Below are 27,333 nucleotides of genomic sequence, written 5' to 3' on the forward strand. Positions count from 1 at the left end.
ATATTAAATAAGTTTCTAATGCCATCAAGGCTGCGTTTATTTGATCAAAAATGCAAAATGTAAAACAATGTTTACAATGTTAGTTTGGAACCTGTGATATTTTTTTTCTGGATCCTTTCATGAATAAAAGGTTAAAAAGAACAGCATTTATTTAAAATAGAAATCTTTTGTAACAATATACACTACTGTTCAAAAGTTTGGGGTCAGTAAATTTTTATTATTTCTTTAAGATATTAATAGCTTAATAATTTATTCACCAAGGATGTGTTAAATTAATAAAAAGTAATAGATTTACATTGTTCAAAAAGATGTATATTTTGAATAAATGCTGTTTTTTCTAACTTGTTATTCATCATAGAATCCTGAAAAAAAGAATCACAAGTTTCCAAAAAATATTTGGCAGCACAACTGTTTCCAACATTGATAATTCTAATAATAAATCAGCATATTAGAATGATTTCTGAAGGATCAAGTGACACTTAAGACTGGAGTAACAGCTGATGAAAATTCAGCTTTACATCACAGAAATAAATTACGTTTTAAAGTATATTCAAATAAAAACCATCATTTTATATTGTAATAACATTTTGGAGTATTTATGTTTTTTCTGTATTTTTAATCAATAAATGCAGGCAACATTACAAGTCTTACTGATCCCAAACAGTGCATTAAGTCATGTGGAAACTGAGGTCATATGCAATGGCTGCATGGCTGTCAGGCTTAACAATTAGCTGTAATCACATTGTAAAATGTATATATTTATATGTATAATATAATTTGCTATTTCTGTCTTGTCTTTTTGTGAGTAAAATATAACCTGAATATTTTGTAAAGTAGTTGCAGTGCACTTGTTAAATTGCCTGTATTGCTAATATCCAAAGTCTTGACACATATAAAGTATATTGAAGTACAGTAATTGCATAATCTTGCAACATTACATTTACAGCATACAACTTTTCCATCACAGGCGTTTGAGCATATTTTACATTTAATGGTTTAATGATGTGATTACGGTTAATTGTTGAGGCTGACAGCCATGCAGCCATTGCATACGGCCTCGGTTTCCACATGAATAAACTAAATGCACGGCTGAATACGATATGATTTGCCCATTCTACATATTCAAAAATGACTGTTTTATTACAAGGAGTTATATTACTAAATATCTTTCAAAGAAATGGCCACATAGGACCCGAAGGCTTTTTCCTCAGTTAATTTCTAGCCAGTGCATGGCACTGATATCAAATGCTTGCGGTGGCCAATTCACTCTACTTTGCCCCGAGAGCAAAAGACGAGGCATATCCAGCCACCACAATGAATTTCATGACAGATCGAGTCAAAACTAGGTTACGCTACAAATCTCTGAAGTGCCACTACCAACAGCCTAAACACAATGAACAAGAAAGACTTGATTTGACAAGGTTCTGATATTTATTTAATACTTAATCTAAACATACATTTTAATATGTCGTTTGCAAATATCTGTGGTACTGCAAAGAGGCAAGAGAATCCGTCGACATCGAAATCCTGACGTCAAAAAGATTTGGTGTCGTATCGACAAACATTTCAGAGAAACAGCCCCTGGAATAACATAGAACTGTTCAGCTACAGACAACAACATGAAATCGTTAACTTTAGATGCGATGAAGATTGCGAAACAACAGGTGTCGTTTTAGGATCTCAGTGACATCGAACCTGCAGTTCTAGTTTTACCACATTCAGTTTTGGTGATGGGAAAAAGTACGGCAGCACGGTTGCAGACTGGACTCGGCCGTGACGCGTTTTCCCTCCGACAATATTAGAGACCCTGTATTAATAATGAGCCGCCAAGTGCTCATTTGAAGATACTGTGTGATATTTATGTTCTCTCCTGGCTGACCCTTTCTAAAGAGTACGTCACAAAATAACTCTTGTGTCCAAAAGGAAATCAAAACACATAAAAACAAAAATAAGTTAACAGGTTGACAAGAATATAAATTTACAGTATATACAATCACGTACGATGAAAATATATCAACGCTTTAGTATTCTAAAGGTTCCAAGTTGCCCGCTCCAAAGATCTAAAGATCGTTAAATCAAAGTTGCAGAAACAAAAACATAAGAGAAAAAGATGCTGAGCGCAGCATCGGCAAAATAATGGAAACGTAATAAGGCTTTCCTCACAAAATCCCAGCTGTTAAAGCAGAGCAGAACCAAAGAGCAGCCGTCTTGAAAAGATAATATATCAACAGCACTAAACATGACAGGCACCCATACTTTACCTTCGAAATAAAAGAAAATAAATAAAAATATATTCATATATGTGTGTGTATATATGCTTATAAAACGAAACACTGAAAATCATCATTTCTCAAACACAGTGCCGCCACACCGAAGGCAACGTTCTGCTTTCGCCATCACTTTTTAGGAAATTTTTTTGTCTTTGTAGAATAATTCTGTACACTATATATACTGTACCAGTAAACAAAATGTAAAAGTTTGTTTTTAAATATTTTTTAAACTTTTTTTTATGTATACCCAGTGTATCGAAAAAAAGTGTTGCAGGCACTTAAAGTCCATCTCCGACGTGTTGGTGTTTTTACAGTGGAGCGCCGACGCGGGGAAAAGGGCTTGTTTGGTTATTCCTGGATTGTGTTGGATTCTGGCGAGAGACGTCGCACCAGTCTCAGCCGAGGATGTCCAAGTAGACAGGCGTGGCTTTTCCCAGAGCGTAAAGGACTTTCTGAATGTCTTTGATGTTCAGTCGTTGTTGCGGCTCTCTTTGCCAGCAGCCTAACATGAGGTCGTACACCTCCTTAGGACACAGGCGAGGCCTGTCTAGAACCCGACCTTGGGTAATGCATTCGATGACCTGCAAAAAAAGAGAGAGACAGAAATGAGCAAATGTGTGCAATTGATTTAGAGGTGGCGTGTTTACTTTTTTGTGCTATTTCAGTCAAATATAAGTAATGTTGGACGCTATGACTTTCTTTGAGCATCCCGACCAATCTGATGTGGCTGCGACAATGGTGCCATTTCAACACAAACTATTTGCCTGTCCCATTCCCGTAATTCACTAACAATAAACTAAACTGATTAGTTTTAGCATTCTAATCCGTAATATTAAACATAAAAATACGTAGCACACATATACACTACCATTCAAAAGTTTGGGGTTGATACAAAAATATATATATTTTTATAAAACATTTATTGCATTTATTTGATCAATTTCAAATTACAGTAAGATTTAAAAATATTATTGCTATTTTTTTTTTATTGCTAGTTTTATTTTCTTTATTTTTTATTAATTTTGATAAGTCTTTACTTCATTTTTCACAATAAACTAAACTGATCAGTTTTAACATTCTAATCCGTAATATTAAACATAATACATATACACTAACATTCAAAAGTTTGGGGTTGGAAAAAAAAGAAAGAAGGTAAAATGTTTTTAAAAGAAGCCAATGCTGCATTTATTTGATACAAATTACAGAAAGATTTAGAAATATTATTACTATTTGACAAAAAAAGTTTTATCAGAAAGATCTTCTTCTTCTTCTTCTTCTTCTTCTTCTTCTTCTTATTATTATTATTATTATCATTATTATTATTTAATTTTATATATTATAAAGTAATATGTTATAAAGTAATTTATTCCTGTGATGCAAAGCTAAATTTTCAGCAACATTTATTATTATATCATCAATGTAAAAAAAAAACAGCTGTGTTGCTCAGTTTTGGTAACATTATTAATGTCATTACTTTCATTTTTCACAATAAATTAAACTGATTAGTTTTAGCATTCTAATCCGTAATATTAAACATAAAAATACATAGCACACGTATACACTACCATTCAAAAGTTTGGGGTTGGAAAAATTAAAATTAAAAAGGTAAAATGTTTTTGAAAGAAGCCAATGCTGCATTTATTTGATCAAAAATTACAGTAAGATTCAGAAATATTATTACTATTTGGGGGGAAAAAAAAGTTTTATTAAATTTTTTTTGTTTTGTTTTTTTTTGTAACATTATTAATATATTTTTCCTGTAATTTTTCTATGAATTCTGGTTGTTGTTTTTTTTTACCAAATTTTACCAAAAATCATTAGGATATTAAGTAAAGATCATGTTCCACGAAGATATTTTGTAAAATTCCTACCATAAATATATCAAAATTACATTTTTGATTAGTAATATGCATTGCTAAAAACTTCATTTGGACAGCTTTTCTTAATATTTTGGTGTTTTTTTTGCACCCTCAGATTTTAGATTTTCAAATAGTTGTATCTCGGCCAATATTCTAACAAACAATACATCAATGGAAAGCTTGTTTATTCAGCTTTCAGATGATGCATAAATCTCAATTTTTAAATGGTCCAAGGTCACAAATTATAAATGCACACCCACATATAGAGAAACAATATGGGCTTGTCATAAAGTAAAATGGGATTGACTTAATCCACAAAAAAGGGATATTCAATTCTACCTTTGAACTTTTTCTGAATATACAATTCAGTCTTTCTGACTTTTCTACCTTTTTTTTAACAACCTTCGTGTCAGTGCACATATGATGCCCTAAAATGCTGTCTAGGTAGACAGCTCACAAGGTTTTCCAACCAAACTATGTATGTGTGTGTGTCAAGATGTGAGCTGCCAACCTGATCTCTGACAGCATTACACCCCGCCTGTAGAGATCACACTCACATTCTAAAAATGTCATATTCACACTGATGTTCTAACAATGGCTCCGTCTCGTTTTGAGAACATTTACCTCATTATTGGATAACTGAAACCATGGCTGTTTCCCATAGGTGAAGATCTCCCACATAATGACTCCGAAGCTCCATACATCGCTCTCTGTGGAGAACTTCCTGTACATGATGCTCTCCGGAGGCATCCAGCGTATGGGCAGCATGGTGTGACCTCCCACCTACAAGAGAGATTACACATCAAGTGTTGCTCACAAACATCTTACGTGGTATGGATGACATTTCCCTCTCTTTGTAAACAAGCAAACAGCTTAGTTTACTAGTTTAGTTCTAACTGCTTATGAAAAGCTTGTTTGATGAACTAAAAAAAATGCATGAATGCAAGAGTTTTGATCTTGCTTGACACCAGCACAGGGTCTGTCACAGCTCACTAGTTTCATTTTAACTCTAGACATACTTAATATATATTACAGAAATTAAAATTCTATATTTTAAGGTTCACACTGATGTATTGCAATCAGCTTTTAGAGGAATACGCTTGCTGCGGAAGTTGTGAATTGCGTAATCAGTTAGCTCTGGCAGATCATGTGCTGAAATGTTTTTAGAGGCTGGCTTTGAACAAAAAACAGCATTGCATATATTTTCTATCACAAAAAACTGAAAGGATTTTGGAGCTCCAATTCCTCACAAACATAAGACTGATTCTGATGAACTTCAATTCAAGATTATATACTGTGTTCAGTTGTATAACGCTTCATTGTGTTAAAGGAGAGACCATACAGTATGAGCTCTCTGAAGTCATTTTTATTACCGGTTGCTGTGTGTAGTTTTAGTAAGTTGTTGAGGAGGAAAAAAACACTGTTGTGTGTGTGTGTATGAGGCAGTGCAATGAACTGTGGTGCCACAGCGTGATGCACAGACCCTACTGAGGGTATAAAAGAGCATGCACATCAAAAAGTAAGAACAAAAGTTCAAAAGTTTTGGGTCAGTAAATAAAAAAAGGTTATTCTATCTTTTCAAAAAATTAAAAAAATGTCTATTCAAAAATGCAAGGATGCATTAAATTGATCAAAAATTACACTGTTGACTTTTAAATTGTGAAAGATAAAATCTATTTTAAATAAATGCTGTTCTTTGAATTTTTATATTCATCAAAATTAAATCCTGGGAAAAATATATTGCTGTTACAACAAAAATATTAAGCAGCACTTAATCAAGCACTTAAACAACTGTTTTCAACATTGATTAGAATTAGAAATATTTCTTGAGCAGCAAATCAGCATATTATAATGATTTCTGAAGGGTCATGTGACACTGAAGACTGGAGTAATGATGCTGAAAATTCAGCTTTGCATCACAGGAATAAATTACATTTTATAAATATGCTGAAATGGAAAACAATTTGCAATAATATTTCACAATATTACTGTTTTTACTGTATTTTTGCAGCCTTGGTGAGCATTACAGACTTTTTGGACCTTTTTCAAAAACTTTTTAAAAAAATTCTGCCAAACCCAAATAGTGGTGTGCAATGATTAATAACATCTGATATAAAAGTTTTTTTTTTCATAATATGTGTGTGTGTGTGTATGTATGTGTTTGTATATATATATATATATATATATATATATATAATCAACAAAAATATATATGTATTTATATATACATAATAAATATGCACAGTACACACACACATATATTATGTAAACAAAAACCTTTATTTTGGACATGATTAATAGTAATTAATTGTTGTTAAATCTCTTAACGCTCTGCAACTCACCAATAAATAAAACTGTTTAATAGGTTATTTTACATTGTTCATGCATTTCAAAATTTAGTGCATTTTGTGCAAACATTAATTACACCTTTTGGCATATTTTATATTTTTTTGGCATATTTTATATTTTTGACCTGTTCAAAAGTAACAGGTTAAATGAAATATCATATAAGTCTACATGCAGCAATATCAATGACTCAAAGTGTTTGTTTATCATTTTGTTTTAATATTTATATATTTTTGAAGTTAAAAGTTTGTGAAGATTACTCTATTAACACCTAAAAGGTGTACAAATGTATTAAGATTGATTACAAAGATTACAGACATTACAAACACTAATGTACCGTGTGGCTATTTTAGAGGTTTCCAACCACTAGGGAGCCGTTTACCCTTAACGTTTACTTCAGCCATATTTGATACACATCTGAGTGCTCCCTAATGAAAGCAATTGATAGTATGGTTGTTCTTCACAGCAGAGTCTCGTAATGGGATTCTTTTTTTAACAGAATAAAACTTCAAAACAATACATAACTTTAATTATCCTGACTCACTTTGAGTGTGGGAATGCAGCAGATAAATAACACAAGAACATGAGATTATTATCAAAGCTAATCATACGAGTATTATTCGCTTTAATAATACAAATGATTTAGTTTAAGTCCTCTGCCAGTTGAGCCAAATTGACTAAACAATAACGCATTAATTGTGCGTGCACTCAGCTTCTATTAAAATGGCTTATTCTTAAATCTATTTCTTATTCACGTCAATTCCACTTCATTCATCATGTCGTGCCGGCATGAAATGTCCACGGGACTGCAGGGTGTTGCTGGAGCCCTTCCAGCTCAGCGTGGAATTCTCTTTGTAATTACTATTCCCTCTGTTGTGTGCCGTTACATTGATCCTACTTCCGGCTGGCAGAGAGCAGACTAATGGACGTCTACCTCCACATTAGAAATTAGCCAAGTTCCTGTGAATACTGTTGGCTGCATATAGTCAATATCTCATCGAAACCTTTTCAGCCTGTGTTCTGTAAATGAGTCTGTTTATTTGTATTTTTGCTGCTCTTATTGCAAGTGATAGTCAGGAGAGGATGTGAAATGAAGGGGCAAACAGGAAGTTTATATATCGTAACATCTCACCCTGCAACTCAACAGGGTAATCAACCCAACATTTGCTGCAAGATGATAGTGTCACATTATGGATTGTATACTGACACGTTTCATAAAAATGATGTGTGAAATCACACTTATGTGCTGTGGATGGACATACATTATGCACACTGTACTCATTCTGACACAACGCCGACATGTCTGTAAAATTTTTAAAACATTTACAATATATTGTATGAAAGAGTGTCCTGTTACACAGCAACTATGCAGTAATCATTGCCCTGTTTATCATATAAACTCTAATATGTTCTCTTTTTAGAAAAGAAGGCTGCAAAATCTATAATTCATTATTCTAGAGAGAGATGTTGTGAAATAAAAAACTGTATAATACATTGCAGATGCTTCTCATATTAGTTCACTGCAGTACCCCTGCTGTGATACCGCCTCATTTGTGATATTAGATTTTGTTTCATATGAAACAAAATCAAAATGTCTTTTACTAAAAAATGCATCTGAAAGCGTAGCTAATTAAAAGCATCAATATGTTCTGTCAGCTCTTGTAATCAGCAAGTTTTAACTATTAAAACCCTAAAAACGTGTCTTGTACAGTTCTCTATCTATCTATCTATCTATCTATCTATCTATCTATCTATCTATCTATCTATCTATCTGTCATCATCATCTGTTCATTTTGTCAGCCGTTTTTAAAAATTTGGTCTTATTCTTTTAAATTAGTCTTATTCTTAGTCCTGTGTCAAATGTACTTTTTAGTTATTATAATATTTTGTCAACCTTGTCTTACTTTTGTTTAGTAAAATTTTAGTCGAGTAAATGTCTGAGCATTTTAGTCTAGTTTTAGTCAGTGAAATCTTAGTCACATTTGCATCATGCTGTGTAATGTTTAAACTGATCAAAATTATTTTTGCTCAAAATTATAATCACCCTGATTGCACTGCATGATTGCACTGATTGCAAGGTATTGCATTTTCACCAATAAGTACAAATCAATAGAATGTGGACTCGTACACAAAATATTGTATCACTGAAATTCCTAATAGTCATTCCAAATTTAAATAATTTTTCTCTATTAAAACAACAAGTACAGTCATTCAGCAACCAAAATAAAATAGTCGCAAATAAAATAGTCGAGATGTCGTGACAGAATACAGACTGGCTGAATGACACTTTCATTCAAGCCGAACATCTCACATAGCTAAACTTTAGCTTACTTGTTTGCCTGTGTTTTCAGATCATCGTCAGCGCTTTAATAAAGAGTGAGGGTGTGGTTGCCAGATTGCCAAAAAAAAAGCAAAACATAGGGAAGAAAATGTATCCTTTAAACAGAAATGCTCTGATTTGGGGATTTGAACTCTTGATATCTGGCAACCGTTTTTAGTTTTTAAAGGTTTTTTTTGTTTTTTTTTTAATAATACATTTTATCTTTTATCGGCATGTGTGATATTGCATCTTGATATATTCACAGTTATCGTTTATTAACCTTATTGTTGTCTCATCTCATTTTAGCCATTGGGAGATGGCTCATCAACAAACTTTTTTTCATCATAGTTTTTGTTAATTAAATTAACACTAATATCTCTTTCTTATCTTAATATCTTATTTTCCTGTTTTTTCAGACCATCACCGACGCTTCCGCAACAAAAAGCTTGTGCATGGTTGCCAGATTGCCAAAAACAATTAAGCAAAACATTGGGCAGAAAATGTATCCTTTTAACAGAGAAGCTCTGATTTGGGGATTGAAATTTTGAGCTTTAACCGCACATTAAAGCTCATGTAGTGGAGGCATGTACAGCAGTCTGCAATAATACTTAGTCTCCTTTTTTTGCTGAAAATAAAGTGTGATTTTTGGTGATTTTTAAAAATACATTTTAGTCTTGTCTTTTATCGTCAACGATACTGCATGTTGATATAATCACAGTTATCATTTATTAACCTTATTATCGTCTTGTCATTGTCATGGGGAAATGGCTATCTTGTTTGTCTGTGTTTTTAGATCATTGCCCGCTCTTCTGTAGCGAAGAAGAAACACTTGTGCATGGTTGCCAGATTGCAAAAAATCATGTTGATATAGTCACAGTTATCATTTATTGACCTTATTGTTGTCTCGTCGTCATCTCATCATCGTCTCATTTTAGTCATGGGGAAATGGCTCGTCAATGAAAATTTTTCATCATAGTTTCTGTTAATGAAATGTAATCTGTCTGTCTGTCTGTCTATCTATCTATCTATCTATCTAGTTTGTCTGTGTTTTCAGTTCATCGCCGATGGTTCCACAGTAAAGAGGAAGTGCGTGTGCATGGTTGCCAGATTGCAAAAAATAAAGCAAAACACCAGGCAGAACATGAATCCTTTTAACGGAGAAGCTCTGATTTGGGGATTTGAACTCTTGATATCTGGCAACGCACTTGAAAGCTTGCGTAGTAGAGGCACGTATAGCAGTCCGCAATAATATTTTGTCTCCTTTTTTTGCCGAAAATAAAGTGTGATTTTTGGTAAAGTTTTTAAAAGTATTTTTAAAAATACATTTTAGTCTCAACTTTTATCGTCAACAATATTGCATGTCGATATAGTCACAGCTATCATTTATTGACCTTATTCTATCTAACCACAGTTGTTGCTGTAGTACATGGTGACCTACGTGTGTCTCAGCTTGTATTTCAAACGGTATTAGAGTTACTGGGTATATTCAAATGATTTGCTAATTGCTAATTTAAATGAGCTGAGTAACAGTGATCTCAATAATAGACTTACAGGAGACACACACATGTCCTGGTAGTTAAATAATGTAAATTACTTTCAAATCCCTCATTAAGACGAGCAACTAAAATTGGTTAAGCAATCATTCAAACCACTATCCACTGTATCACCTTGGGCTTTGTGGTTGAGTCTGGAGCAATTAGCTTTGTGGTTTGAAAATTGATAAGCCCATTAGACAATAAAAAATTGAAAGCCGGAGAAGAAGAATCTCTCTGCTGATTGACCATATTCCCGTCCTGACAGCATGGTGTGGGTTTCAGGAAAAAGACAACATGTTTTTTGCTTTATTTTGGTAGTTTGTAAACTGGATTAAGGGCTAGTCTGTGGCTCAGTGGTAGAAGGCTAGATTGGATTATGGGTATGAAGAGCAAAGCAGCATGGTGGAGAATGGATTACAGCCCCACTAGAGCTACTCTCTGGGCGTTTATACTTTTATACTTAGTAACAGGGGAAGCAGATTCATGCATCCATGACCGATAACGGATTTCTTCAACCATTTAAAACACATGGCTGAATTTCAAGCAAAAGCGGACCTTTAGAGAGTTCAGACAGAAAACTTGCCCATGTGATGACATTTAATGTCATGAGTGGTTTATTTAAGAGTGTTAAAAACCAAAAAGACAGGGTGACCTGTACATTTAGCTTGTTTATAGCGTATAATCGGCTATCTGTGGTGAAGAAGACCCAAGACGACATTTAAAGACAATCCGCAGCGTGTTTATGGGATGTAGCCTGTGCTGTAATTTTCCCTGAATCTGTTTTCCGTACAACCATAAACAGAGTTATCAAAAACATTTCATGCAAAAAGATACTCGGCAGGCCATTAGGTGACAGGACGTCGATGTGCCACTTATAACGTCTTGACGAAGGCGGTTGAATTGGTCACTGATGAAAGTACCTCAATCTCTCTTCCACTCATGCTCCATTCCTGTGGCCAGACGCTCGAGCCCCAGAGGACAACAAACGTCAATATGACTCGCCATGTGTGGATTACGTGCTTGGCAGGATCCGCTATTTATAATCACTTGACACAGTGAACGTGTCCAATGCGGTAATAATTTCGTAATCTCTCTGCTTTGTCAATATTGCAGACTGTGCGTAAGTGTGTGTATGTGCGGCTGATAAAGATGTTTCTGGCCTTCAGTTTGCGACTGGCTTGAGTATAAAGACACTCTCTACAATCCAGTTTCTCAGTGGAATATTTTGCTGTCCTTGGCATTTAACTCGATCTAATAGGTTGCTATTGTTAGTACAAATAAAGGAAAAAAAAATTTGGTATATTAATTGATTGGGATTGTAAATGGAAAATAACATTTTGACCACAGAATGTTGTGTTCTGGTCATTCTGACCTGGAGAGGATTTTCCATTTTTTCCAAATTTTCTGAATTTCCAATTTTTTTCCCCCCTGCTGTGATATATATGTGGTGTTCCTGGTCAAAAATGACTACCCTACAAAAAATATTTTAATCAATAATTTCTTTTTGAAAGTGATTAATCATAGGCCTCAGTCATCTGAGCTTATGCATCTCAATTTTTGAGTGAATATTGCCAAAATTATGCATAAATAATGCTTTTTCACCCCAAAGCTAACATGTGTAAACTCAGGCCCATATTCAGTCAGTTCCAGAAAGATGTACAAAATCTGTGTTAATTGAAAAAAAAATTGAGCTGACAAAGATTCATCCAAGACTTGGTGATATTATATCATAATGAGAGATTTACAAGAAATTTTTAAAAGATTGGCCATCTTGTAATTGGGAGCCTCAAATTAGGTAAAGGATTTTCAACATAACACAAGGTTTCAAGAAATGTTTCATCCAGTCTAAGCTCTATAAATAGCATTTTCTTTCATAATGTTGACTAACACAGAAAATAATTTAAACAAGAACAAAAAAAAGCATAACTTGTGGCAGTAGTCTGCCACTTACAATGGAAGTAAGCAGGGTCATGCAATAAATATATATATATATAAAAAAAAATGCATTAACCTGTTAATGTGAAACTAGTGTGAACTTTGGCTTTGCAAAGTTATACTAAAATACATCCATTTGTGCTGTAAAGCCGTTTTTTTCTGCTGTCAATAGGTGCCATAATAAAATTGGACCCCACTGACTTTCATTGGTATGGACAAAAACATTTTTTTTTTAAAAGAAAGTTATACAGGTTTTGAAATGTCATTAGGGTGAATATATAATGTGTATAATATATATATATATATATATATGTAATATGTGACCCTGGACCACAGAACCCTAACCCAGTCTTGAGTAGCACGGGTATATTTGTAGCAGTAGCAAACAATACATTCTATGGGTCAAAATGATCTATTTTTCTTTTATGCCAAAAATTATTAGAATATTAAGTAAATATCATGTTCCATGAAGATATTTTGTAAATTTCCTACCATGAATATATCAAAACTTAATATTTGATTAGTTATATGCATTGCTAATAACTTAATTTGGAAAACTTTACAGGTCATTTTCTCAATATTTCGATTTTGTTTGTACCTTCAGATGCCAGATATTCAAATTATGTGTATCTCTGCCAAATATTGACTTATCCTAACAAACCATACATCAATTAATTATTCAGTTTTCAGATGTTGTATAAATCTCATTTTCAAAAAGTTTACCATTATGACTGGTTTTGTGATCCAGGGTCACATATAAAAAATGAAAAAGTAAGCCACAAATACTGATAATAACCCAGAACATTCCTATACTTTAGGTCCAGAAGCAAGAAGTAATGTACCTGCAATGATGCTATATAAAGTTTTTTTTTTTGGTTTATTGTTATACTTACTCGATAGTAATCTGAGCTGTAGATGTCTCTGGACATCCCGAAGTCTCCAATTTTGACGAGCAGGCCGTTACCCACGAGGCAGTTGCGTGTGGCCAGGTCACGGTGCACAAAATGCTGGGAGGACAGGTAGACCATGCCCGCCGCTATCTGTGTAGCGATATGAAGCATCTGCGAGAGACCAAGTTCCCCGTTAGACTGCATCGGCTGGCCGTCAACGAGGATCATTGCGTCTGGACCGTGGGCTCTGAAATGTGGGGAGAAAGCCGTATTGGTTACACTTGTTAGTCTTGGCAGTAATTGTCCTTCACTGCTGAGCTTCGTCCAGGTTTGCAATTACTTGCGTTTAGGATCCGAGCAGGGAAAATTGATTATGGATCAATGTAAAAGGGCACAGGGTCGAAGTGTTCAAACGCACCGCCTTATTGCCCCATAAAATAATTCCCCCTCTAATCCTTTAATCCTGTAAAGCTGTCTAATTTGAAGTGAGTAAGTCAAGGCAAAGAAAGATGTGCTTTGACTTCAACTGCCTGGTGAAATAAAAATCACCTATTCTGTTAACTTTTTCGATTTTCTCTTCACTCAGGGAAAATGATTTTTGTCTGATTGCGGCAGCATTTGCATAAGGTTGCTGTTCAGAAGGGCTCGACTGTAATTTGTGCATCTCTTCTGGTCAGTGCCTCTTCAGCAGTGTGCTCTTCAACTGTATACTGAAGAGCTAACAATCAGAGAGCTAACAATCCCAGCGGCAGCGCTGCTTTAGAATGTAACAGGCTGGGATCTGAATAAAAAAAGAGTCCCATTCATTTTCTCAATGTAGAACTTGATTTTTAACAATACTGTTTAAAAGATTTGATGTCTATAGAGGTAATTCCGTCAAAGCCACTTACATCAGAGTGACTGACATCATTTTGAAAAATGTTTTTAATTGCCAAATTCCCAGTCAGGAACTACAATACGCATAATCTGAAGGGAGATTTACCAACCATTTACCATTTGTAGGTAAGATTTAAAAAATATTTTTAAAGAAGTCTCTTATGGCCACGAAAGCTGCATTTATTTGATCAAAAATACAGTAAATATTTAAAACAACCGTTTTCTATTTTAATATATTTTAAAATCAAATTTATTTCTATGATCAAAGCTGAATTTTCAATGATCCTTCAAAAATTATTCTGATATGCTGATTTTCTGCTCAAAAAACAAACAAACAAACAAAAAAATCTTATTATCAGTGGTGAAAACAGTTGGGCTACTTAGTATTTTCATATTTCTTAGTATTTTTTTTTTCCTGGATTCTTTGAATAGAATTTTTTTTTTTTTTTTGCATTTATGCATCTTTGCTAAATAAAAGTACTTATTTCTTCCAAATAAATGGTACGGACCCCAAACTTTTGAATGGTAGTGTATAATCAACAATTTAGTCATTAGTTTTATAATGCACACTCTTAAAAATAAAGGTGCTTCACAATGCCATAGAGAAACATTTTTTGTCTAAATGGTTCCATAAAGAACCTTTAACATCTGAAGAATCTTTCTGTTTCACAAAAGGTTCTTTGGGGTGAAAAAAGGTTCTTCAGATCATTAAAAACTAAGAAAGGGATGGTTCTTTAAAGAACCGAAAATGGTTCTTCTATGGCATCGTTGTGAAGAACCTTTTATAGCATTTTTATTTTTAAGTGTGTATCATCATTTATGAATCTATTATATACATGGTCTTGTGCATAAGTCTCTTGTACATAAACTTTACCATTTCAAACATTTTTTGATTCTAATCAAAGTTTGTGAGTCAGGAACCAAATCACAGGTTGGGATTCAATGGTTGGTTAGTTTATGACTCCAAAACCACTCTGGCTTGTCTAATATGCTTTACATTACGTTCTCGCTAAATCTCTTTAATTCAACAAATATCATCTGTATGAAGCTTAACTGCAGTCTGCTGCCAAAATCTTTTTGCTGTCCATGAAAATCAACCAGACTTGTATCATTGCAGCTTTTCTAAAAAGAATTTCATCATCATTTTTTTTCTTGAAATGCAAGTCCGGCCATCTGCATAAGTGTAAGAAAAAATTCTCTCACTACACAAAAGAATAATTTATTATCATCACCCATCACTTTGCTCCCACAAGACAATCATCTCACTCCAGTACTCTGTCTGCCTTTATATTTTCACAGTTCTCCCCTGCAAATTACAATTCACATGGCCTCAATCCACCTTGCGACGTGCATACAATGAAGTTCAAACATGAGCTGCCATTTTGAAATAGCATCTTGTGTCTCAAAACCTGGTGAGCTGTTTCAATATCTATTGCCTATTGGCAGCTGTCTACATAAATAGCATTGAAATCGAAATGAAACTTCATAATTGATTGATTAGAGAAGCAGTAACCTTACGTGACTCATATTTGAAATGGTGAAATTATCCAGTTTAAATCATATACAACTACTTCCCATCAGTGAATCTTTCAGATCTCTTTCATATTTAAATTGTGTCTGCTAAACAGTGATGACATGAAATGGAGAACAAAAAGTCTTAAATCTTCACAAGAGATTGCAGTAATATTTAAAACTGCTCACAGATCAATTTATCTTTGTTATGCTTTTATCCGTAATTCTCTACGTGTGCATATTTATTTATTTTAAAGGATTTTAAGAAAAATGTTTTAGATAAAGTTGGTACTTCAATAAAAATAACAACTCAATTAAGTCTACTGTGCTACCTGTGAGCAATAAATTATTTTCCTCTGGGTTCGCTCTATCCATCATATTAAATGAAAATTTTCATTATCTGTTGGAACACATTATGAAATTACATCATTTATGAAGGAAATGTGATAATCCCCAAAGTTTCGGCCAAAATTAGGTATCTTAGGAGCTAGAATAATTTCACTATCTACAATTTCAGACAGTCTTTGCTTAGGGAGCGCACCTATAATTTCAACCCAGACTCATTGGAAATACATGCCTGTGGCTACATTTCAGCAAAATGATATTGTCACTTCTTTCATGTTTTACGACACTTTCATCCTACCCATAAACTGAACTGATAGTGTTAGCAAAAGCAAAGTGAGACAAGAGATTTTAGCTTTTTCTACCAGTAGTTGAGCTGTATTTTCGTGATTTGTTTCACAGGGCCGACCTGCAAGTTCATTGCTGTACCAGGTGGGCTTCCGAGCAAGTTTACTACATTAAAAAAGCCATACATATAGAGTTTATGTGATAGAAACGTCAACATACAGTGCCTTGCAAAAGTATTCATACCCCTTCATTTTTTTCACATTTTGTTTGTTGCTGCCTTATGTTAAACTGCTTTAGTTTTTTTTCCCCCACATCAATTTACACTCCATACACCATAATAGCAAAGCAAAAAACAGGCTTTTGACATCTATGCAATTTATTTAAAAGTAAAAAAAAAACTTAAATGATTCTGTTGCATAAGTATTCATACTCTTATCTGGGACAGTTAAAATTTAGCTCAGGAGCATTCATATTGCTTGTAGATGTTACAGCTCTTCAAATGAAGTTAACCTGTGGCAAATTCAATTGAATAGGTATGATCTGGAAAGCCACACACCTCTCAATAAAAGATCTAACAGCTGCAAATGCATATCAGAGCAAAACCCAAGCCCTGGGGTCAAAAAAACTCCTGTAGAGCTCAGAAATAGGACTGCATCAAGCCGCACATCTGGGCAAAAGTTCAGAAAAATTCTGCTGCATTGAAGGTTCACAGAAGCATGTTGTCTATGTTACCCTTAATGGGTAAGTTTAAAACAACCAGGACTCTTCCTAGAGCTGACCTCCTGGCCAAACTAAGCAATTGATGGTGTAGGGCTTTGGTTAGACTGGTGACCAAGAACCTGATGGTCACTCTAGTTAAGCTCCATGATCATATGTGGAGATAGGAGAAACTTACAGTAGGACAAACATCACTGCAATACTCCACCAATCTGAGATCTCCTCAGTTAAAACACATGAAAACACACTTGGAATTTGCATAAAAGCACCCAAAGGATCTCAGTTTTCTGTGAGAAACAAGATTTTCTGATCTGATAAACCTCAATTCCAAGCATCATGTTTGAAGGAAACCAGGCACTGCTCATTACCTGCAGAATAGCATCCCAAAAGTAAAGTGTGCTGGTAGCAGCCTCATGCTGTGGGGCTGTTTTTTAGCGGCAGGGACTGAGGGACTCATCAGAGTAGAAGAAAAGCTCAATGCACCAAAATATTGAGATTGATGTGCCTTAATGAAAACCCAGTCCAGAGCATTCAAAACCTCAGACTGTGCAGAAGGTTCACCTTCCAACAGGACAATGAGCCTAAGCACACAGCAAGAGTGGCTTATAGACAACTCTCTGAATGTCCTTGAGTGACCCAGCCACAGTCTGGGCTTGAACTCAATCAAATATTTCTGGAGAAACTTGAAAATGTGTGTCTGGCCCCATGCAACTTGACAGAGTTTGAGAGGTGAAGAGGTGAGGAGTAGAATGGCAGATAATTGCCAAATGCTGATGTGCAAAACTTGTTGCATCATATCCAGAAAGTATTGAGGCTGTAAACATGCTTCAACTGAGTACCGAGTTAAGGGTATGAATACTTATGCAATGTACTTATTTCAGTTTTTTATTTGTAATACATTTACAAAGTTGTGACAATTCTGTTTTTGCTTTGTCATAATGGTGTATGGAGTGTAAATTGATGTGGAAAAAACATAAGGCAGCAGCATAAAATGTGGGGAAAAAAGGAGGGAATGAATACTTTCGTAACGGACTGTTAATTTGTTTGCAAATCATGTGCATTTTGTAACATACAATCTCTAGTGTTCATTTCAACTGGAAACTGGAGTGAATTTTATTTATAGATGCATTTTTAGAGGCACATTTTTCTAAGCAGTCTGTGCTGTGTAATTCCCACTGAAATCTCAATTAAATAAATACCTTAGAAACTTATTGAGGTCTCCATGCTTCATGTACTCAAACACCATGATGAGTGGGTCGCCATCCACGCACACGCCGTAGAATTTTACAATGTGCTCATGCTGAAGGTTGGTGAGGAGCTCGGCTTCCCGTTGAAAGTCTTTTCTGGCAGTCAGGGTCGGGTCTTTGAGAGTCTGAGAAACAGAAAGCATGTTCGCTCTAGGATATGTACAGACGAGAACAAATGCACGGTGGAGAGTGGGATGCCACGTTTTTACTTAAGATGTCCTCTAGGCAAGGAGAAATGAGATGGAGGTTAAACTAATATGCCTAATTGCATTTCAGGATGTCTGCCATCAACTGAAATGAGACAAAAACGTACAACAAAAGGCCATAGCATGACTTCTCAAAACAAAAGTGCTTCAGTGACACGACTTGCATAAACTATGGCTTGTTAAGGGCTAAGTTCATTGGGGAGTTTTATATAAATAAAATAAAACTATGAATATAGACAGGTAATAAATCAGAATGTAATGTCTTATTTTGCTGCACATTAGTTGGATTTTCATTAACTAGTCTGGAGGAGGTTGAAAATGTAGAATATTTTCAACATTTTCCAGTAGTATTTGTATTTGTATTTAATTTTATTTTGTAATTGTATATACTGGCACAGCTTACCCCAGCTTACCTTTCACATTTCATCTAAATGTACAATGTAAAATCATGTATGTACACAACAAGTGCATTGCCCCGAATGATTAATTTAAATGTAAGTACATAGTAGTTAAGGCCCTCTAATATAAAGTGGGACCTATATTTATTTATTTAATTTTTAACCAAATTGTCTGACACATTTTTAGACCTAGATAAATTGGCATTTTCAGCATGCACATGATAAATGTGATAACATTTGTAGTATATGTCATTTATTTTCATATTTAGTTTTATTTTGTGCATTTTTTTACATTTTTGATAGTTTTTAATATTTAGCTTTAATTAATTTTTTTATTTTGGTTTTAGTTTTAGTCATTTTAGTATTTCAGCTTAAATTTATTTTACTTAGCTGACAAGGCAACATTTCTCATTTTCATTTACCTTTTTTCTTCATCTAATATTTATATATTTTTTTCTGATTTATTTCATTTGACAGAAATACATTTGAATAGTTTTAGTTAAAATATAGTAGTTTTCTCAAAACTAAAAGTTCTAACATTCATTCACACATATCATTGCATGCTGTTATCAGTATAGAAATGCTATTGTATGGTTTTGTTGAATTGCATGGTATGAATGTAACAATTTTCAACATTTTGCAGTAGTATTTGTAATTGTATTCCCCGACACAGCTTAACCCGACATTGGATTTCCTATCTGGCACACAGCATCTGACATTAATGCTTCATTCTTCACCAACATGTCTGACATATGTTTTCAGAACTAGTTACTTTTATTTTGATAAACCATTACCATGCACATGAGAAACGTGATAACATTTTACTCTATATCTCTTAATCCCAGGCAACTAGGATGGGGTATCCTTACCAATGCATTTATAGCATGACAAAAACACAGCCATTTAATGTTCCAGACCCTCCAAAGCACTTTTGCATTAGCCTTTTCATTGTGAGTCCTGCTCCTACCAATTAAATGATAACTTAGCCTGAATGGCACATGATGCAATTTGATTTTAATTACAGAATTCCCCTGATCTCTCTGACACAAGCAGAGGGAGGCATCGACAGAGAATGGCGTATATGACACAGATGGTGAAGCGCTCATTTTTTGTCAGGGGAAGTGTTAGCGTCATGCCACTCAATACAGTCCTGATGCGCTGGCTTTCTGCTGCAGCATTCTGCCGGGGGATCTGGCCTGACAGCCCCGGGTTCATAAGATATCCTCATGACAACTGAGTATTTTCACAGCATCTTCAGTTATCTTTATGATGTAATAGTTTCAATCACTCTGCAGTACATTGGGTTAGAGGAGGAAGTTTAGATGTGGAGTGTGCTTTCCAATGGTAAAATGATATTACTGACTTTAAGACGACGTTTTAGACCAGTACTCAACTGGTTTTGCAAAAGTACCCATATTTTACATTGGACATCAAGTGGAAACCAATGTTTCCATGAGTGTTTTCCAATGGTTAAATTATATTATTGGCCTTAAAAAATAGTTATAGACCAGTTTTTAACTGGTTTTGCAAAATGTACTCTGTGTAGTGGACTGTGAAATGTTTGTGTAACAAAGCCTATAGTTGAAAGTAAAGCCAAAAAAAAAAAGTTTTACTTTTTGTTTCAAACTTCTTAGATGAATTGTGTGAAATAAGAGCTGGAATGTGTATTTGCTTTCATAATGCACATTCCTGGTAATGGAATGGAGTGCACAGAAGAAGTGCATCTATTCTGAGAAAAGTCAGAGCAAAGCAAGGCCAGAAGAAGGTGCTTTTAACTGCAAAAACATGCCTTACCTTTACAGCCACCAGCATCTTATCTTTGGTGGGGCTGAGGTTGTAACATTCGGCTAGAAACACCTTCCCGAAAGCTCCCTCGCCCAGCTCCCTCTTCAGAACAATGTCCCTCCGTTTAATATGCTGCACATCTACAAAAAGAGAAAACCATAATGTTGTTAAATTTGTGTTTTGTACGTCAAAATCATCAGTTCACATGCAGTGATGCAGTAAAATGAGACTGGATTGTAAAAGGACACTGCTGTGTTGTTTTAATATTTATATTATTGTATTTATTCATAGTTGGAATTAGTTTTTATATTTCCATTTTCATTAAAAGTTTTAGTTGAAGTAAATGTGTTACTTCAGGATTATTAAACTAAATAAACTGAAATAAAAATAAATAAATATAAAAAAATAATATGTCATTAAAAAAACTACTAGTAAAACAAAACCAAAAAAAAATTACCTAAAATGTAAACAGAAATTATTAGGGCTGTCCTCAACTAAAGATTTTTCTGGTCGACTAGTAATTGTTCATTTTAAGCATTAGTCGACTATTACTCGCACGTTTATTAATAAATCATATAAATCATAATAATGAGTCTTTGATTGTCTATAGACGACTAAACATTCAAGCGCACGCAAAAAAAGCTTGCCACAGCACACCAGCAGATATAATAATTATGAATGTGTCTGGGGGAAAAAACAGCAGCGGACTGCATTAACATTTTAATAATTTATTGATTAAATTAGCGCTTTGTTGTTTTCGGCTTAAGAGATGAAAGTAGCGACACTGACTTGTCATCTTCGCAGTAGGGGATGAGCCTGTATGCATGTTTTACATGTATTACATAATGTGAGAATATTTAATTTCTATTTGAATTGGTTCATTTAAAAGTAGACATTTCACTCTCTGTAGATATATTTTTCATGTCTGTAAGGCAAGTATACACAGTACTTGTGTCAATCGATTAAAAAACATGAACTAATTAATTGCACATTTTTTCTGAAATTAATTGCGATTAATCGCAATTAATCTCACCTAACATTAAAATTTTTAATTATACTTTTATATTGCAATGATTTTACATTCAATCTTCAAATTAATGTAGAAACAGCATAAAGGAAGTATATTTTTGATATTTGTTTAATAGCATCTTTTTTTTATGACTGAAGGCAAGTTTCACTGATACCCACTGATGTCTCTACAAAAATTTAGACTTGTAATTTAAGTGAACTTAAAACAATCTTCACATAAACCCATTATAATAACCCGCGCCCTTCAGCAAGAAAATATAGCCAAATTTAATAAAGTTTTCAAACACTAAAATCTAAATTAAATAAAAGATAAAGCTTAAAACTACAGAAGTTATTTATTTCCATTTTTAAAATTCTGTTCTTTGATTAACAGACATCACAGCAGCTGGTTATTAGGATATTTTGGCTACTGTTGCTTTGAAAGCTGCCTCTGAGTTTTTCGACATACCCTAACTGTCTTGAGTTATAATGCACAGAGTTCAAGGAGAGAAAGGCAAGACGAGCGTTTGATATTAAAAAGTATTTAAATTGTAATTTTTCTATGAAAATAACTGATCGTTACACTAGATAAGACCCTTCTTTCTCGGCTGGGATTGTTTACAACCGCATTTGGGATCGTTTGAAGCTGCATTTAAACTGCATTTTGGAAGTTCAAAATCAGGGCACCATATCAGTCCATTATATGGAGAAAAATGCAGAAATGTTTTCCACGTATGAAAAGTCTCCTGTTTGATGTGCTCGTTATTACATTCTGTCTCTAAATAAATGCAATTCTTTAGTGGTTGTGGGTGGGATGGCCAAACATAGCCCCACTCCTGTGTTAATTGCGTTAAATACTTTTAACGTGTTAAATTGAAAAAATTAATCGCCTGCGTTAACGCGCTAATTTTGACACCACTAATACAGAGTTTCACGCTTAAGTTCACAGAGACTGAGACAGCAGAGAGCGTATCTTGTTTGCTTATTATTTTACAAAAGCACAGTGTTTCATTGTTATTGTGAGTGCACACAAATAAACGCAGTCTTTACAGATTCAAAAGATGTATAACTCTTATCTATATGACCAAAATGACAAAGTATTTTAAGAGAAAGTGACAGCAGGCAGTGAGCACGCTTCTGTTCAGCTCCCACACTCCACACAGACACTTCAATAGTGCACATTTTTCTAGGTTAACATTAGATTGAGCTGCCATGTAAAGTTGCTACTACATACATCTTTTAGGTAAAAGCCATATTTGAGGTCGATGAATGGAAAGTAAGCATTTGGATGTCCTATCCAGTGTACTATATTAATCTGTCCGTCACGGACTGCGCAACTTCGCCACTTCCTGTGGATTTTTTTTTTCCTGCGACTAAGCGACTAGTAAAACTATGGTTGATGCCTCTTCTCGTCAACTAATGGTTAGTCGACTATCAGGGGGCAGCCCTACAAAATATAAAAATGAAAAATAATTCAAAATATTAATAAAAACTATTAGAATCTGAGTGATTTCTAATTAAGTTTAAGCTTTAATTTAAGTTATATATTTTATTTTAGCTTTATTTCAAGTAATGTTGTACATTATGTCTTGGAATTATTATTATTATTTAATTATTATTTTATTATTACAAAAAAACTTCCAAAATATATGTATCAAACAATGGTGAGAGAGGTCCAGGCATACAATTATCCAACTAAGAGACAATTTCCCTCAGGTACAGGCGGCAAAAATGAGTGCAGAAAACCGAGCCAAATGAAATATGAGTGACAGGTTATCTGTATGCGGCCGCTGTGTGTGTTGTTTACGCATACGTACAAGTGTAAATAAAGGCTTCAGTCGTGAGTTGTTCGCATTGTGTAAAAGGTCAGTTCCCATGCAGATGGTGTTCTAGAATTGCTGCTTGCGGTCACAGCTGGATATTTTCAGTTTTTTTTTTTTTTCCTCCTCTGAGTTCTCTTTTTCAAAACAAAACGAGTGTGATGCAAATGAGAGTCAATTGTAAAAGGTCTCTTTTTGCCATCTGTTGGGAACTCACCTGGGACTTGTAATGCTTTGCCATCAATGTCCATTGTCATTTCCAATTCTTTGTGTGAATTAAAAGTAGCTTAAAAGCAAAAATGCTTTACCACAAAAAGACTAGAAAAAAGGGTACAAATTTGACTCTACACAAACATAACAGCCACTCTTTTCCTATATCTAAGCTCTACTTCAAATAAACACATCTACTCATTGGTCTATATCTGGGTCTCTACGATTTCCGTGATGCAAAAAACATGAATCACAGAATACAGTAATAAAAATTAAATTTACTGTATAATGCAGAATGTCATGGAATTTGCCAAATTTTGGATGAATAAATCAAAAGTAGGTCAGAACACTTAAATCCAAATACGATATGGACTAGTGTCTTTGAATAAAAATGGAAAAAATAAAACGTAATTTGCAAAAAAAAAAAAATAAATAAAAAATAAATAAAAAATAAAATAACTGATTTTATAGGGCCCTATATATCTAACACTTGATTCGTAAAGATGAACGGTTATATAGATATAAGCCACGGTCTATTATTCACACACATGATGTAAACATATATCATATAGCCTGTTATACCACTGTCAGATCATTCTTATAAAAGCCAACAAAAACAACCATTTGCTTTGTGCGTGTCCAAACCAAATTGATTTGTTGTATTGTGTCAACTTGTTGTGGTTGCTATGGTGAAGCCACACACCGAGATATTGTGAATTATGATTATGTTTGGGTCATTGGGTCAAAGCTGCCATTCTGAAGCAAAACGGCATGTTTTGCAATAAAAGACCATAAGTAGTCCTGTACTTATCTGTTTTCTTAAATCAGCATGTTCTGGGTAAACAAATGTACGCTCCCAGAAAAAAAGGTACAAAAGCTGCAATTGGGGCAGTACCTTTTCTAAAGGTACTAATATGTACCATTTACATACTAATATGTGCTCTTTAGATATTATTATGTACCCTTTAAGGAACTAATATGCATCTTTTAGGGATATAAAAGAGTACCATTTGAAAAGGCAGCAACCCAGTGACAGCTTTTGTACATTTTTTCGGTGTAGATTGATGCAGAAATACAATTGGGAAAAAATGGCAATGCTAATTGAAGTGTGTATGCGTGTGTGTGTGTGTAATGCATTATAAATGCATTATATAGCCTTTAGCTGTAACCAAGTACATTAACATAATTTAATCATTTATAATAATAATTTCACAATAATTATAATACTTATAAATGCATATTTATTGTTATACCTTAAAAGAATATGATGCATTCTAACATTACAAGATGAGTATTGTAATGCATTCAAATGTGGTGTACAATAAATGTGGTTTTATAACTGCAATTATTATGAAATAAAATGATGCAATAAAAATGCTTTTATAAAACATATTCTAGTTTCAAGATAAGTGTTTATTAAAATATTGTTTTGTTGACAAACTGTCAGTAAAACAGCTTAAAGCAAGATTATATTTAGTACACCTTGCCATAAGAGCAACAATAAATGTTTATAATTACAGTTATTATGAAACGTGTTTTTATAAAACTCAACTAATTGTCCATAATCTACATTGTAATGCATTATATATATTTTTGGATAATGAATTAATGAAACATTTAGGTTTCAAATGAATTGTTTACTAAAATATTTATAAGACACATTGTAATCAATCATAACTGTAATTTATAATAACTGTAATTATAAAACCACATTTACTGCTGGCCTTATGGCAAGACGTTATACTGAATATAAAGAAACACTCCACTTTTTTGAAAATAGTCTAATTTTCCAACTTCTCAAGAGTTAAACAGTTGAGTTTTACCGTTTTCTAATCCATTCAGCCGATCTCCGGGTCTGGCAGTAGCACTTTTAGCATAGCTTAGCATAGATCATTGAATCCGATTAGACCGTTAGCATCTTGCTCAAAAATAACCAAAGAGGTTAGATGGGTGCAGCAGGCCCAATGATATTACGCAGCTGTCAACTCTGCCGGCTGCATCTACACAAACTTAGTGCCGGTCACTTTCAGGCACTGCGTAATATCATTGCACCTGCTGCACCCATGGTACGGCAGCAAAGTTCTTTGATTATTACGCCGGAATGAGAGTATAGTTCCTAGCCATATCAGCCTAGAAAAATCACACTCTTTCATTTTCCATCAGTCTTAGTACATGATGTAACTACAGAAGATTCCAGTTTTAAAGGGGTCATCAGATGCCCATTTTCCACAATTTGATATGATTCTTTAGGGTCTTAATGAAAATTCTATAATATACTTTGGTTAAAAATTCTCAATGGTAGTGTAAAACAACACTTTAGCTGCATTTCGCATTTAGCTGGAACTTGCTAATTAGCACGTTATTAGGAAAGGTGATTGCAGAGATTCTTGAAAAAAAAAACAAAACCTTATACTCACTTCTGCTGTAGGTGAAGCTGGATCACGAATGATTCGCGCGAACATAGACGCATTTATGAAGATCGGGAGGCACATTCCCTTCACAAACAAACGTAATCTACTGCATCTTCAACGGCTCAGATGTTGGGAGTAAATGACGACCACTATGTTCATTATTACATCCAGCAACACAACACCTCAATCGCTCAATCGGAGATATTCTTGTCTAACTTACATCCCTGCTCCGGCATCGAAACAATGGAGGTTACAGCTGATGTAAGGCGGGTCTGAGGTAAAACGCTCATGTCAATCAACTATCGTGGGAGCGGCCTCTGTTGGTGTGACGCCACACCGACAGGCATCTGAGAATGGCTCGATTATTATTTTTTACAGATTAATTAAAAACCACTGCATGGATTTTTATCATTATAGGCTACATTTGTACATACACTGCCAACATCCATTAATGCTCAAACGATATGTAAAAGTGAACTTTGCATCTGATGACCCCTTTAAATAGGAAAAATATCGTTATTATATATAGTCATTTTTGAGCGAGATGCTATCGGTCTAATCTGTTTCAATGATCCATGCTAAGATATGCTAAAAGTGCTACCGCCAGACCCGGAGATCGGCTGAATGGATTTGAAAACTCAACTGTTTAACTCTAGAGGAGTTGGACAATGAGCCTATTTTCAAAAAAAGTGGAGTGTTCCTTTAACTTGAAACCAGTATGTGTTTTGTAAAAGTAAAGAAACTGTCAATAAAACCGCTTTAAACGAGATTATATTCAATATGGCACCTTGCCATAAAGGCAACAAATCTTACTGATCACAGACACTTGAGCCACTGACAAACATCCAGTATCAAGTGCTACTATCATTATTGATGCTCAGAGACTCAAGCAGCAGGGCTCTGGCAGATTGAAGCAGGATCAGGTCAAGTCTGGAGCACCTTCCGTCCCCAAAACCTCATTTATATTCACTTGTTCTTCCATTAAGTGGTCCACTGGGTTTGTCCCGTCCTCTGAGTGAACAATTACATGTGCACCTGCCGTAGGAGTCTGGGATGGGTTAACTTAACCTTCAGCTTCCCACCCAACCGGTAAAGCCCGGCTCCCCCCGCTGTCTATTTACCACAATCCGTTTGTGGAAAGACTCTGAAATAGAAGGGCACTATCCCGAGACTCACCGTCGTTTATTTATTCCTCACATGTTTCAGCTCCTGAAGGCTGAAATTAGGAAAGCTCATAGGCAGGTGTGTTTGCAGGCAGCGAAAATCTATCATTAAAAATAATGCTGTTCATTCATACTGAAGCAATCAAGATTTCTCATTTAAAAGGAATTCCTGCAGACCATTCATTTAAAATGCAA

General features: G+C 34.4%; 1 protein-coding gene across 2 annotated transcripts in view; it reads right to left on the reverse strand.

Annotated features, from left to right (window-relative positions):
- Positions 1-1,408: 1,408 nt before the first annotated feature.
- ntrk3b (neurotrophic tyrosine kinase, receptor, type 3b) overlaps positions 1,409-27,333 on the reverse strand; it is a 147,857-nt gene continuing 121,932 nt past the window's right edge. For both annotated transcript variants that reach the window (XM_051115276.1, XM_051115275.1), the window contains exons 13-17: positions 20,536-20,666; positions 18,090-18,262; positions 13,159-13,402; positions 4,754-4,912; positions 1,409-2,851 (exon numbers count right to left, since the gene is read on the reverse strand). In XM_051115276.1, coding sequence (XP_050971233.1) covers positions 2,666-2,851; positions 4,754-4,912; positions 13,159-13,402; positions 18,090-18,262; positions 20,536-20,666 — 893 coding nt within the window. In that variant the 3' untranslated portion in view covers positions 1,409-2,665. The remainder of the gene's footprint in view (positions 2,852-4,753; positions 4,913-13,158; positions 13,403-18,089; positions 18,263-20,535; positions 20,667-27,333) is intronic.

The sequence above is a fragment of the Labeo rohita genome, chromosome 7 (assembly GCF_022985175.1).
Source record: "Labeo rohita strain BAU-BD-2019 chromosome 7, IGBB_LRoh.1.0, whole genome shotgun sequence".
Classification (NCBI taxonomy): domain Eukaryota; kingdom Metazoa; phylum Chordata; class Actinopteri; order Cypriniformes; family Cyprinidae; genus Labeo; species Labeo rohita.